Source organism: Mustela putorius, unplaced genomic scaffold (assembly GCF_011764305.1).
Source record: "Mustela putorius furo isolate JIRA1106 unplaced genomic scaffold, ASM1176430v1.1 tig00003867_pilon_pilon_pilon, whole genome shotgun sequence".
Lineage (NCBI taxonomy): Eukaryota > Metazoa > Chordata > Mammalia > Carnivora > Mustelidae > Mustela > Mustela putorius.
This window is the reverse complement of record NW_025422019.1, coordinates 8,558,206-8,573,640: the sequence shown is the minus strand read 5'-3', so window position 1 is coordinate 8,573,640 and position 15,435 is coordinate 8,558,206. Positions and strand designations below refer to the sequence as shown.

General features: G+C 40.2%; 1 protein-coding gene across 8 annotated transcripts in view; it reads left to right on the top strand.

Annotated features, from left to right (window-relative positions):
• EPB41L5 (erythrocyte membrane protein band 4.1 like 5) overlaps positions 1–13,148 on the top strand; it is a 145,822-nt gene extending 132,674 nt beyond the window's left edge. For all 8 annotated transcript variants that reach the window (XM_004759768.3, XM_013060076.2, XM_004759766.3 and 5 more), the window contains one exon: positions 8,361–13,148. In XM_004759768.3, coding sequence (XP_004759825.1) covers positions 8,361–8,427 — 67 coding nt within the window. In that variant the 3' untranslated portion in view covers positions 8,428–13,148. The remainder of the gene's footprint in view (positions 1–8,360) is intronic.
• The last annotated feature ends 2,287 nt before the right edge of the window (positions 13,149–15,435 follow it).

The following is a 15,435-nucleotide window of genomic DNA, read 5'->3' as shown; positions in this document are numbered from 1 at the left end:
CAACGACAAAGAGAAAATCCTGAAAGCAGCCCGGGAAAAGAAGTCTGTAACATACAATGGTAAAAATATTAGATTGGCAGCTGACTTGTCCACAGAGACCTGGCAGGCCAGAAAGAGCTGGCATGATATTTTCAGAGCACTAAACGAGAAAAACATGCAGCCAAGAATACTATATCCAGCTAGGCTATCATTGAAAATAGAAGGAGAGATTAAAAGCTTCCAGGACAAACAACAACTGAAAGAATTTGCAAATACCAAACCAGCTCTACAGGAAATATTGAAAGGGATCCTCTAAGCAAAGAGAGAGCCTACAAGTGGTAGATCAGAAAGGAACAGAGACCATATACAGTAACAGTCACCTTACAGGCAATACAATGGCACTAAATTCATATCTCTCAATAGTTACCCTGAATGTGAATGGGCTAAATGCCCCTGTCAAAAGACACAGGGTATCAGAATGGATAAAAAAACAAACCCATCTATATGTTGCCTCCAAGAAACTCATTTTAAAGCCCGAAGACACCTCCAGATTTAAAGTGAGGGGGTGGAAAAGAATTTACCATGCCAATGGACATCAGAAGAAAGAAAGCAGGAGTGGCAATCCTTATATCAGATCAATTAGATTTTAAGCCAAAGACTATAATAAGAGATGAGGAAGGACACTATATCATACTCAAAGGGTCTGTCCAACAAGAAGATTTAACAATTTTAAATATCTATGCCCCCAATGTGGGAGCAGCCAACTATATAAACCAATTAATAACAAAATCAAAGAAACACATCAACAATAATACAATGATAGTAGGGGACTTTAACACTCCCCTCACTGAAATGGACAGGTCATCCAAGCAAAAGATCAGCAAGGAAATAAAGGCCTTAAATGACACACTGGACCAGATGGACATCACAGATATATTCAGAATATTTCATCCCAAAGCAACAGAATACACATTCTTCTCTAGTGCACATGGAACATTCTCCAGAATAGATCACATCCTCGGTCCTAAATCAGGACTCAACCGGTATCAAAAGATTGGGATCATTCCCTGCATATTTTCAGACCACAATGCTCTAAAGCTAGAACTCAACCACAAAAGGAAGTTTGGAAAGAACCCAAATACATGGAGACTAAACAGTATCCTTCTAAAGAATGAATGGGTCAACCGGGAAATTAAAGAAGAATTGAAAAAAATCATGGAAACAAATGATAATGAAAATACAACGGTTCAAAATCTGTGGGACACAACAAAGGCAGTCCTGAGAGGAAAATATATAGCGGTACAAGCCTTTCTCAAGAAACAAGAAAGGTCTCAGGTACACAACCTAACCCTACACCTAAAGGAGCTGGAGAAAGAACAAGAAAGAAACCCTAAGCCCAGCAGGAGAAGAGAAATCATAAAGATCAGAGCAGAAATCAATGAAATAGAAACCAAAAAAAACAATAGAACAAATCAACGAAACTAGGAGCTGGTTCTTTGAAAGAATTAATAAAATTGATAAACCCCTGGCCCGACTTATCAAAAAGAAAAGAGAAAGGACCCAAATAAATAAAATCATGAATGAAAGAGGAGAGATCACAACTAACACCAAAGAAATACAAACTATTATAAGAACATACTATGAGCAACTCTACGGCAATAAATTTGATAATCTGGAAGAAATGGATGCATTCCTAGAAACATATAAACTACCACAACTGAACCAGGAAGAAATAGAAAGCCTGAACAGACCCATAACCAGTAAGGAGATTGAAACAGTCATTAAAAATCTCCAAACAAACAAAAGCCCAGGGCCAGACGGCTTCCCGGGGGAATTCTACCAAAAACATTTAAAGAAGAACTAATTCCTATTCTCCTGAAACTGTTCCAAAAAATAGAAATGGAAGGAAAACTTCCAAACTCATTTTATGAGGCCAGCATCACCTTGATCCCAAAACCAGACAAGGATCCCACCAAAAAAGAGAGCTATAGACCGATATCCTTGATGAACACAGATGCGAAAATACTCAACACAAATACTAGCCAATAGGATTCAACAGTACATTAAAAAGATTATTCACCACGACCAAGTGGGATTTATTCCAGGGCTGCAAGGTTGGTTCAACATCCGCAAATCAGTCAATGTGATACAACACATCAATAAAAGAAAGAACAAGAACCATATGATACTCTCAATAGATGCTGAAAAAGCATTTGACAAAGTACAACATCCCTTCCTGATCAAAACTCTTCAAAGTGTAGGGATAGAGGGCACATACCTCAATATCATCAAAGCCATCTATGAAAAACCCACCGCAAATATCATTCTCAATGGAGAAAAACTGAAAGCTTTTCCGCTAAGGTCAGGAACACGGCAGGGATGTCCATTATCACCACTGCTATTCAACATCGTACTAGAGGTCCTAGCCTCAGCAATCAGACAACAAAAGGAAATTAAAGGCATCCAAATCGGCAAAGAAGAAGTCAAATTATCACTCTTCGCAGATGATATGATACTATATGTGGAAAACCCAAAAGACTCCACTCCAAAACTGCTAGAACTTATACAGGAATTCAGTAAAGTGTCAGGATATAAAATCAATGCACAGAAATCAGTTGCATTTCTCTACACCAACAGCAAGACAGAAGAAAGAGATATTAAGGAGTCAATCCCATTTACAATTGCATCCAAAACCATAAGATACCTAGGAATAAACCTAACCAAAGAGACACAGAATCTATACTCAGAAAACTATAAAGTACTCATGAAAGAAATTGAGGAAGACACAAAGAAATGGAAAAATGTTCCATGCTCCTGGATTGGAAGAATAAATATTGTGAAAATGTCTATGCTACCTAAAGCAATCTACACATTTAATGCAATTCCTATCAAAGTACCATCCATCTTTTTCAAAGAAATGGAACAAATAATTCTAAAATTTATATGGAACCAGAAAAGACCTCGAATAGCCAAAGGGATATTGAAAAAGAAAGCCAACGTTGGTGGCATCACAATTCCGGACTTCAAGCTCTATTACAAAGCTGTCATCATCAAGACAGCATGGTACTGGCACAAAAACAGACACATAGATCAATGGAACAGAATAGAGAGCCCAGAAATAGACCCTCAAATCTATGGTCATCTAATCTTCGACAAAGCAGGAAAGAATGTCCAATGGAAAAAAGACAGCCTTTTCAATAAATGGTGCTGGGAAAATTGGACAGCCACATGCAGAAAAATGAAATTGGACCATTTCCTTACACCACACACAAAAATAGACTCAAAATGGATGAAGGACCTCAATGTACGAAAGGAATCCATCAAAATCCTTGAGGAGAACACGGGCAGCAACCTCTTCGACCTCTGCCGCAGCAACATCTTCCTAGGAACAACGCAAAAGGCAAGGGAAGCAAGGGAAAAAATGAACTACTGGGATTTCATCAAGATCAAAAGCTTTTGCACAGCAAAGGAAACAGTTAACAAAATCAAAAGACAACTGACAGAATGGGAGAAGATATTTGCAAACGACATATCAGATAAAGGACTAGTGTCCAGAATCTATAAAGAACTTAGCAAACTCAACATCCAAAGAACAAATAATCCAATCAAGAAATGGGCAGAGGACATGAACAGACATTTCTGCAAAGAAGACATCCAGATGGCCAACAGACACATGAAAAAGTGCTCCATATCACTCGGCATCAGGGAAATACAAATCAAAACCACAATGAGATATCACCTCACACCAGTCAGAATGGCTAAAATCAACAAGTCAGGAAATGACAGATGCTGGCGAGGATGCGGAGAAAGGGAAACCCTCCTACACTGTTGGTGGGAATGCAAGCTGGTGCAGCCACTCTGGAAAACAGCATGGAGGTTCCTCAAAATGTTGAAAATAGAACTGCCCTATGACCCAGCAATTGCACTATTGGGTATTTACCCTAAAGATACAAATGTAGTGATCCAAAGGGACACATGCACCCGAATGTTTATAGCAGCAATGTCCACAATAGCCAAACTATGGAAAGAACCTAGATGTCCATCAACAGATGAATGGATCAAGAAGATGTGGTATATATACACAATGGAATACTATGCAGCCATCAAAAGAAATGAAATCTTGCCATTTGCAACAACATGGATGGAACTAGAGCGTATCATGCTTAGCGAAATAAGTCAAGCAGAGAAAGACAACTATCATATGATCTCCCTGATATGAGGAAGTGGTGATGCAACATGGAGGCTTAAGTGGGTAGAAGAATAAATGAAACAAGATGGGATTGGGAGGGAGACAAACCATAAGTGACTCTTAATCTCACAAAACAAACTGAGGGTTGCCGGGGGGAGGGGGTTTGGGAGAAGGGGGTGGGATTATGGACATTGGGGAGGGTATGTGATTTGGTGTGTGCTGTGAAGTGTGTAAACCTGGTGATTCACAGACCTGTACCCCTGGGGATAAAAATATATGTTTATAAAAAAAAAAAAAAAAAAAAAAAAAAAAAAAAAGGACAGGTAGAAGTAGTGCACCTGAAACTAATATAATGTTAAATGTCAATCATACTTAAAAAGAAAAAAAGATAAATGAATCTGGGGAATAGAATAGGGTCTAGAAACAAACTCACCCATAAACAGTTACCTGATTTGTGAAAAAAGGATGGTGTGGTTCTCGGGGAAAGGATGGCTTTTTAGTAAATCAGCTGGACAAATTAAATACCCACATGGGAAAAGATGAATTTTGACCCAACCTCAGACCATACACAAAAATCCATTCTAGATTGATTGCAGATCTAAATGTGAAACATCAGATAATAAAGCTTTTAGAAGAAAATATAAGCAAACATTCTGGAGATCAGGAAATATTTTTTAAACAGGTCAAAAGCTTAAATAATGGGAAAAAAATCAATAACTTGGATTATATCAAGAACTTCTGTTCACTAAAAGAAATGATTTCAAGATCTCAAAAAGGGAAGCCAGAGAGAGAAAATACTTGCACTTCCTCCCTCCTCCCCATTGATCTCCATCTATCTTTCTTTGCCAAAGGAAAGAATCTTTTATATGTTTAGAATATATAAATCTCTTATAAATCAATAAGAAAAAAACAAATAAATAGAAAAATTGGCAAGACTTGAAAAGGCAATTCAGAAGGGGTTATCCAGGTGGTCAATTAGCATACATGACAGTGTACAACTTGACTAGTCATTGAGGAATACAAATTCAAACCACCATGTAATGACCACTCTCTATTACCAGAATTGCTGAAGTGAAAAAGACACCTAGTATCAAGTGTTGGTGAAGGTATGGGACAACTGGAACTTTTTAAATTGGAATAACCATGTTGGAAATAGGTTTGGCGGTATCTACTAAAGCTGAACATACCCAGTGACTCAGTGATTCTATTATATACATACCAGTAGAAATATAAATAAATGTCTATCAGAGGACATGTAAAAGAATGTTTATAGCAGCTGTATTCATAATAGCCCAAGCTGAAAACTTTCCAAAACCCCATTAATAGTCAACTACATAAATAGCAATATAGATAATTGTGTAAACATAATTATGTTTATTAGTTTGTTGTGTAGCTAATTGTCACATATTTAGCATCTTAAAACAACACACATTTATAATCTCCTTTTCTGTGGGTCTAAAGTCTAGACACAGTTTTGTGGAGTCCTCTTCAACCTTTCTCTGGTATGTAATCCAGTGTAGTCCAGCGCTTCACTTTTAAATATGAATAGGTGCTTTCCTCATAAGTGTGAAGAGAGCCAAAGATTTCCAGAAGGGTGAGGAAAACCTGAAACCAGTAAGCTGAAAAAGAAGCAGGGAGGACAGAAGGGAACATGAGCATCAGAAACTTCCCAAGTGATAGTTTTATGAGAGAGGAGATGCTGTATCCCTGCAACACTAACAGGAAATGAAAAAGGAAAGAAACAGAATCCTCAGTGTTCTTAGAAATTATTAACCATGTTAAGAGTAAAATCCAAGGAATGTGTGGAAGATAAGGTTGAGGAAATCTCCCAAAAAAGTAGAAGAATAAGATGAAAACTGGGACAGAAGAGAATGGAGAATTGGTCCAGGCAGCCCAATATATATGAATTATTGAAAAACCAGAAAGAAGAATAAATAAGATTGTTAGAGGAATTGAGATTTCTCAGAAGTACTTCAGTTTTGTTTTGTTTTGTTAAGATTTTATTTATTTGAGAGACAGAGCATGAGCTGGGGGAGAGGGAAAAGCAGACTCCCCATTGAGTAGGGAGCCAAATATGGGCCTGATCCCAGGATCCCGACATCATGACCTGAGCCAAGGCAAACACTTAAACGACTGAGATACCCAGGCACCAAAAAGTACTTGAGTTTTTAGATTGAGTGGGCCTGAGTACCTAGCACAAAGAATGAAAATAGCCAACGCCAAGGACCATCATAAAATTTCAGAATATCAGAGTTAAGAAAGGATATGCAAGTCTTCAGAGAGGGAGGTAAAAAAGATTACATGAAAGGATTGGTAATCAGAATGAACGCATACTTCTCTGAAAGCAGGAAGTTAATGGAACAATGCCTTCAGAATTCTGGAGGAAAATTATTTTTTATCTAGATGTCCAGACTGTCAGGTAAGTGTGAGATTAGAATGAGTAGACCTGGAGTTTCTCTAAAATATATACTTCCCATGCGGTTTTACTCAGGCATTTACCTACTAGAGGATGTGTTTCATTAAAACAAGGTGATTATCCAAGGAGGAAGACACAGGAAACAGGTATAGGAACTGACCAGGAGGAAGGTAGAAGAAAGTTTTGAGGCAGCAGCTTCCCCACTGGTCTAGGAACAATTCTGTACAGATTTGAAGAAGGGGTACAGAGTTCCAAGAAGGATATTGCCAAGAAAAAAACACAAATATGTGGTCTACCCCAGTTTTTGAAAAGTTAAATTACACATCTGAATGTACTATGGTGAGGTCCATGGTTCTAGCTGCAAGCTTAAGGACAAATTAGAAATAAGTACAGAAAATGGAACAAACAGTGAAAAAAAGGAAGCAGTTCTTCAATCCAGGAAGAGCAAATTATATAAGAAAAACTATAATATGCTTATATCAGTTGTGAAAATATTTGCATAATTACAACAAACACTGAATATTAACATCTTGAAAATTGTTCATTTAACTGTGTTGAAAAGGTAGGAAGGAAGGATTGGGGAGCTGGTAAGTGGGTTCTAAGAATGGTAAGCTTTTATAGTCCATGGCAGGAAGTCACTAGGAAATAGGCCCCTGGACTTTTGCTAGTTGTACATCAGAATCACCTGGAGGGCTTATTAAAACACAGCTTAGGGGGTCCTGGGTGGTGCAGTTGGTTGAGGATCCAACTCTTGGTTTCAGCTCAGGTCGTGATCTCAGAATTATGAGCCTGAGCCCAGTGTTGGGCTCCACACTTAGCACTCAGTGGCTGAGTCTTCTTGAGATTCTTTCTCCCTCTCCCTCTGCCTCTCTCACTCATGCACATGCACTGTGCATGCGCTTTCTTAAATAAATAAATCTTTAAAACAAACACAGCTTACTGGGTCCCATCCTCAGAGCCTACTATTCAGTTTGTCTGGGATGGTGCCTAAGAATTTGCATTTATAACAAATCCCAGAGACAACACTTGAAGAAACAGAGATACAGAAAAGTGAAAGAAAATGCCAGAAACAAAAACAAAAACAAAAAACAACTGTTGAAAAAGTATTTGTCTCTATGTAGTAGAAATGGAGAGGGCTGTTACACATGACGGCTGTTTCAACTATCAAGCTTGTTCGTAGTTTTGACATGTTAAATTCTGTCCTTTGTACTACATATTTTGATATTAAGTTTTAATGAAACCAAGATAGATGATATTACATCTTTGCCTCCGTTCATGCTCTTCAGCTATGGCAGAGACTCTTGGGTGCTCATGCAAAGCCCATATCCTTTTATTTTTCACATAACTCTGACAAAGCAGATTAACTAGGTGGGAACTCAGCCACAGCCATCTGGGACTATCTGTGTAAAGCACAGAACAGTGTTCCCACTGACCTTGGTATATCTTGAGCAGATTTACTGTCATGCTCACCACAGTACTGTTCTTGCCATTCATAATAATAACCCTGACATTAGGAAATGATTAAGTGTTTGGTATGTTTTATTCAAGGCAGTAGGGGAAATTGATATCTTTTAGATTTCATTGCAAGATGAAATAAGTATCATTTATCTAGAAAATTCCCTTCTGTAAATATCTCATTGGTAAATTAGGTGTTGCATGGTCATTTAGGTCTGTAATTTACTCTCAACGTGCTCCACTTAGCACTGGTGAAGAAATGCACATTGCTCCCACCCCAGTGGTTTCACTGAATAATTATTCCTTCTTTCTTCCTTTCAGCTCTCTTCCAACATTGGCGGAAGAAACAGTCTTGAAGCAAAAGTGTTTACTGACAACTGAGCTCTGAGGGACTGGCTCCTTCTCACCTGTAACTGGAATATTCAGCGCTCTGCAGCTGTCCGTCCTTGAATCCATTTCTGTTGGAATGTTCAAATTCAGGAGCTTGTCCTTAGTTGTGAGTAAAAAAGCTCACCCAAATTTGACTTCAATTCAATGAAAATCATTTTCCGTCCAGCTGGAAGGGTTAAATTACACTACATATTTGCCCAAATGAGGGCATCTGGTCTTTACTTTCTATAATTGTATTTAAGTTGTATATTCTGAAACAAGGCAATTATTTTTCCCTGTTGTTTCTTCGAACTCTTGGCTCCATCTAGTGGTTATAATTGTTCATAACCCCTCCATAACCAGGCTGTCTCTGGTAGTCAGTAATAGCCTTTTGAATGTTATTTCTCTCTCTAGTATCAGGATGAGTATCCTTGATCTGAATGCCTGTAAGCGAAGTTCCCCTTATCCATGCAGTACTGGAAATCAGGAGTTTAGGAAATTAATGAGGACACCTTGTAGGTAGTTTGAGGCCTCAGTGTTTATAATTACTACAGTACTAAGAGAAGTTTAGAGTACAGAAGGTTTTCAGGTGTCTCCTATACTTTTGGCTTCTTACTGGCTATCTTAGTACTCCTAAGTTTACGTTAAGGTAAGCTAAACCTTGAGAAGAATACAGAGAAATCAGTTGTGCATATTTTGCATCCTGGTTTGTTGGTTTTTTTTTTTTTTTTAAGCCTTGCTTCCCCACAGGAAGCCCTCACATGCACCACACACATACTCTCTAACTTTTCAGCTGGATGGAGACAACAGTCACTTCTCCACACTGGCACTGATTTGGATATAGACTTCATTTCCTTTTAATATAAGCTGAATCAGTTTAGAATTTATAAACTAAACTAAACTAAACAAAACCAAAATACCAAGACAGAAATAGGCAATTGGGAGTTGAGGGGGTTTTGTTTCTTGAACACCTATTCTGAAACTGTACTTAGCATACTGTAAGAACTGGTATCTCACCTTACATTAGGAATTTTGTGTTAATTTTAAAAGGTCTCTAATTCCTAATCACTTCGGGTATAAAAAAAAAATCTGTATGTATGTAAAAGTAGCACATTTGCATATAGAAAATGAAGAAGAGTATAAAAATAACCTCCTGCCATCCTGACTTCCAGAAGAACACTTGTTTTAGCTTTAAAAATTCAGAATGCAGGAGGTAAACTGCAGTTGCTGTTGAAATGAGGATGAGGTAGAAACCATATTGGTATCATTGTTGTTAATCCCTGTGATCAAGGATTGGTGTCAAACCATACCACCTCGAATTTGATGTTTAGTTTTATGCCCTGTATTATGTATATAACTGGGTGTTAATTTATGTTGCTCAGCACAAGAGAACATCCAGTTGTGTGATACTTAAAACTCCATGGTTTGGACTGTCCTGTGTTCCCTGTAGCATAGTCATGTGCTAGGCAAACACACATTAGTGTCTGGAAAGCTCAGGAATTTTAATCTTGTGCTGTTTCCCAGGGAGCTGTAGAGTTTGGAAACCACTTTTGCACAGAACAACTTTGCTGAAGGAAAGAAAATTGGCACTTCTTGCTGGCTGCTTCCCCTTAGCCATTGTGCCGAGCTTGTGAATTTCATTGGTGGAACTCTTGCCAATTCTTAATTGTAAAACAAATTTTCTCACAGCTGTAAGTGACACGCAGAACCAAGGACTTGACCAGGGGCCTGACCCAAAACATGCGGGACTGGACATCTAAATTTTCAGGGTGCTGACAATTCTAGATGTACTGGAAGGTTGAAGTTGTGCATCTAACCACAGAGCAGCTAAGGTATTACTAGCTTGGAAGGCCTAAACTTCCCGTCCAGTTTAGGAGGCAGCACCATCCTTATTTTAAACTTTTTACAACTTAAGAATAAGTTCCTGAATATATTCTATAATCTTTGTGTCTTTGGGTACCCATATTCTTGCCAGTTGGCATATTGAAAAGGACTTTCTTAAAATTTACTTTAATCTCAGGCTAAAAGGAGGAAATTTTGTCTTTTGTCCTGACACAAACTGGTGAACATGGAAATTAATATTTTAATGATGAATTAGCCCTCGCAGTTTAGATACCGGTCATGTATAACTTCCCTGTCATGACTGCTGCTGGTGCCTTCCCCAGAGCTGCTGTCACACTGATCCTGTTCTTGCTCATCTGAGAGTGGAGGGGAGAGAATGGCAAGGCTCAGGATATCTGGTGAATGTGTCTGAGAGGGATGGGAAAAGTCTGTCCCTGTGATGAGAGAGAAGTTGATATATGTGCGTCAGTAAAGAATGTGAGCAGAGTGAGATTTGAGATAATAGTGCATAAGAAGGCAGGTCAGTTACATCAAAGTGGGAGGAGGGACAGCTCTGGTGGCATGACCAGCTGTTGACCTTCAGGGCATAGTCCTCCCCTACAAAGATTAAAACCCACCTGCACATCCGAGAATCATCTGATTAACTAAAGTTCTGATCCTCAGATGAGATGAAAGAACCTTACTGGCTGTTGAAAACGACAGCTAGTTGGACAGGAAGTTTTTCTCTAGAGTGAGGTTCCCATGCACCTTAGTAAGTGTAGCTAAAAAGAAATATTGGCAACATTTAATTGAGTCAGAAGTAATGAGAACTCGTTTGAAAAGAGAACAAGAACAATAGTTGATTTGAGGGCTCCAGCTAGAAAGCTGTTCGCATTCTTCCGTTTGAAGGTAGTTTGGAGGTGATTTATAGCTGAGATAACTGAGCCAGATTGGCAACAAATAACAGAAGGCTTTTAGCCACAGGCTCAGCTGCTCTGTGGTTACTTTCTTCCCAGATTTTCCAGTACCAGATTTGCCTGTGGTAACTCATTAGGATCAGTGATGATGGAACTTGTGACGGGGAGCAGATTCGAGGCTGGTGCTGAGAGAGTGGCAGGGCTTCTTTTGTTGTCTTGCCAGGCCTCGTGGGTCTGTGAGGCTTGCAAGGACTAGGTTGGTGCTGCTGCCCCTGTGTCACGGCTCCCCGTGTGCTCTGCCCCAGGAACACTTAGTACAGTGCCACGTGGTCAGCATCTGCTACAGGCCTTGGGGGCGCGGAAAGGAGAGGAACCTCAAATCAGGCTGTTTGATAGCCTGGGTAGGGGAAGGAACAATTGGCATGATGGTTTAAAATAAGAGTGGTAGGTTTCAGCTTTCTGCCCTTGACTCTTCTTTTAAACTTGTGAAATGATAAATGAGATCCTACTTCTTAACTGTTGTTGGTAGTATCACCTTCGTATACTCTGGAGGGGCTCATTGTTCTTCCATGCCTGCCCTTTGAGAAACACTGCTGAACAAAGCAATAACTGGGTTCCTTTGGTCTTGATAAATTTAGACATACCATTAACAGCTTTCCTAAAAAGTTTATATTGTTTTAAGAAAAATTCTGTTTAAAAATATTTCTTACAGCCTACTGTTTATCTTCACCTTTATCTGTTTTTGCACAATCACAGATGCTCTGTGGGCAGTTAAGGGTGAAAGCTCTTGGGTGGTTGCTTGCATCTTGACTGCTTGTTCTCTTATGCTTCCCAATTCTGGCTAAAACCAGCACCCCTGTCTTCTCTTGCAAAAGCTCCAGAATGAAAGCTCAGGGGTCACATCAGAGACTCTGTTAGAGCAGAATTATTTGGCATCACTTACACTGAGAAAAATCTTCCATTTTTTTCTGTAAGTAAGGGTCTTGAGAAGCAAAGCTCTTGTCTTCTCACTTAGAGCAGGGATGAGCAAAGGTTTTCTGTGAAGAGTAGAGACAGTTAGTACTTCATGGCTCAGCTGCACTGCCGAAGCACACAAGTGGACAGACAATAGTACACGCATGGGCTGGCTGTGCTCCACTCGGTGCATTTACAAAGACAGGTGCCAACTCCCAAGTCCACACTTGGTGGTGTGGCAGCGTGGCTCCCTGGGAGGCAGAGGAGTACTCACATAGGTTCTGCAACAGCAGCTGTCACGTGGAGGCACCTGACATTTCTAGACGTTGCCATCCTCATTTACACATGGACAAGGTACAGTCCTGGGTCTCCCAGCTCTGAGAGTGTTTGGGAGGCCTCACCAATTTCTAATCAGTCTTGCCTTCAGCCTTTCAGTTGCTTCGAAGCCTGGAATCTTCTGCAGACCGAAGAAGGTGTATTTCTTTATTATTTGTCCCTATTTCCTCTCAAAAATGTAAACACTCTGGGTTTTCAATGATCAGAAGAAAGTTGGAATCTTTTCCTATCTGTCAGCCTTCAGTGAGATGAAAAAGTTTGTTTGGATTATAGAAATTTGTCCTGAGCCAAACTCTGTCTGCTGTGTTAGCATATTGGTAGAGCTGTAATTATTTCCAGTTCTAAGGTAGGATACGCAAGTCTCTTCATCATGCTGCTTGAAACAATGATTCAGTCACTTCCCAGAATTTCTTTTTATCAGGGAGGTGTTTTAGTACAGACCCCTTGCTCTTCTTATTTTTGTGAGTGTATTTTCTTTTCTGGATATGATAGTTGAAAGGACCTCACTAACTATTTTGTTTACTTTTTATATGTGTGACGCTTTGCAGTAGCTTTTAAAGTGTAATTTATTTTTATATCAAGTGCACTATTCTTCATTGTGTTCCACAGTTTTATATGACTTATATTAGAAGCACTGCACTGAACTGACTGTCTATATACTGACATGAGAACTGTAGATGCAACCACAAATAAAGCTTTTGTGAAACATTTATGTTCTTATGAACTGTTTTCAGTTTCTTGGAAGTGTAATACCTGCACTTTTGTTAGGTCAGAGTTGCTATTAATAAGAACACAAGAGACCAAGTGGAAGCCATGATCAGAAGCAGCACCAGTTTTCAGTGTCCGTTTTGGTATGTGTGGTACAAATTTGGAAGTAGAGGCATTTTCAAAGTTTAAAAAACCTCATTGGTCATTCCCAGCATATCCTAGAAGGCAGAGTGGTTGTTCCCAGGAGCAGCGTGGCACAGCAGAAACATAGCTCTACTACTCAGTACCAGGAGACCTTGAATAAATTGCTTAACAAACCTGCACCTCCGTTTCTTTGTCTGGGATGGGATGGTGAATTGCCTGTGGTGCAGTGTCTGGTAGAGAGCAGTAGCTGTCCTCCGTCATACCATCCCTGTGAAGAACATTGCTTCTGGACAGAGTCATACACAACACAGGAGGTCAGCAAGGTTTCTGAGAACAGCCTGTTTCCTGCTCCCCTTCCCCTCCCACCTGGAAAATAGATGGCAATGGGCTTCGAAAACCAAAGAGCTTTTCTTCAGCTCTAATGCATGTACAGGGTGAGGCAGGAACCTGGGCTCTGTCAGCTATGCTGGAAGTTCTCCTCAAAGAGATTTAGCATTAAGCAACCAAAGCACTCTAACTTGAACACAGTGACTCACTGGAAAGATATGGGAGCTCTCTGAACAGAGAGGATGGATGCAAGTGTGGACTTTTTCTCTGGCACCAGCAGGAATGGTCTGGCTGTTCCCTGCTGCTCACACTGACTGTTATTTTGAGTTGGAGAGGGCAGGACCTGAGAAGGCTGTGGGTTCCCAAAGGGAGGGGAATGGTTAATGGGCTACCAAGACAATCACAGATTTCGGAGAAGATACTATATATTACAGTTGTTAAAATCTGAAGAAAAAGAACAGAAAATCCAGGAAAGTGGACTGTAGTTGGGTAATTGTTCTTTAAGCCTTGGGAGATAGGGCTTGCACTTTTTTTTTTTTTTTTTTTAAAGATTTCACTTATTTGAGAAAGAAAGCACAAGCAAGGGGAAGCCACAGAGGGAGAGGGAGAAGTAAGCTCCCTGCCAAGCAAGGAGCTGGATGCAGAACTCAATCCCAGGACCCTGGGGTCACAGCCTGAGCCGAAGGCAGACGCCTAACTGACTGGGCCACCCAGGTACCCCAGGGCTTGCACTTAAAAAAAAAAAAAAAAAAGTATGTTGGGGCACCTGGTTGACTCAGATGGTTAAGCACCTTCCTTCAGTTCAGATCATGATCTCAGGGTCCTGGGATTGAGCCCCATGTCAGGCTCCCAGCTCAGCGGGGAGTCTGCTTCTCTTTCTCCCCCTGCTTGTACTCTCTCTGTCTCTCTCTCAAATGGATAAATAAAATATTTTTAAAAAAATGTATGTTGATACTCCACAAACATTTATTTTAATGTTATTTCTGTTCTTAAAATATTAAATATTTAAAAAATGAACCCTAAGAAAGGGCTTTTGTGGTCAGCACCAAGAAAAGGCAGGAGGGGCAAAAAGGGAGCTCATGTCAGTAAGGCCCAAGAAAATTTGCTCATTGTTGGTTTGAGAGCAGTGTAGTGGGCTTAGGGTGATTTGTCCCAGTAGACATTCAGCCCCACTGTGCGTTGGTTCCAAGATTCATCCCCAGAGCAGAGAGCCAGAGGGGTGCAAAGGGACTTTCTCTCCACAGCAGAGTTGCCAGTACCCATGTGGGCCCTGGCGGCCACTCCCTAGCCCTCTGTAGTTCACCCCTCATACCTCCAAGTGCATCATGCAAAGATCAGAGCTAGTTCATGCTCTCAAGCTAGGAAATTAGGATGTTAGGGTGGGAACTAGAATTTTAAGATGACCTAATCCCAGGTCCTCAGTTCCTAGATCACAAAAGAGGTCTAGAAAGGGAAAGGAACTGGCCCTAGTCATACGGCGGGGGTAGGAATTCATCCCTTTCCTCTCTCACTTATTTTCCTCAGCACTGCTAGTCTTGGATCCCTCAGTCACAGTTGCCACAGATCATACATAGTCTTACTTTTCCTGCAGCACCCTTGAGGTCCTTCCTCCCTGGGTCTAGACTTCCTATGGGAGAAGCTTACCCATTTCAAATCTCTGGCTCTAAGCAAAGCCTCCTCAGAAGGAAACCACAACATGGAGCTCCGGTCAGTCCTTAACAACTACCATTCTACTCTTCCTGAGTTAGCCTTTTTAAGATTCTACTATTAAGTGGTAGAATTCAGTATGTGTCTTCCCTGTCTGACTTATGTCACTTAGC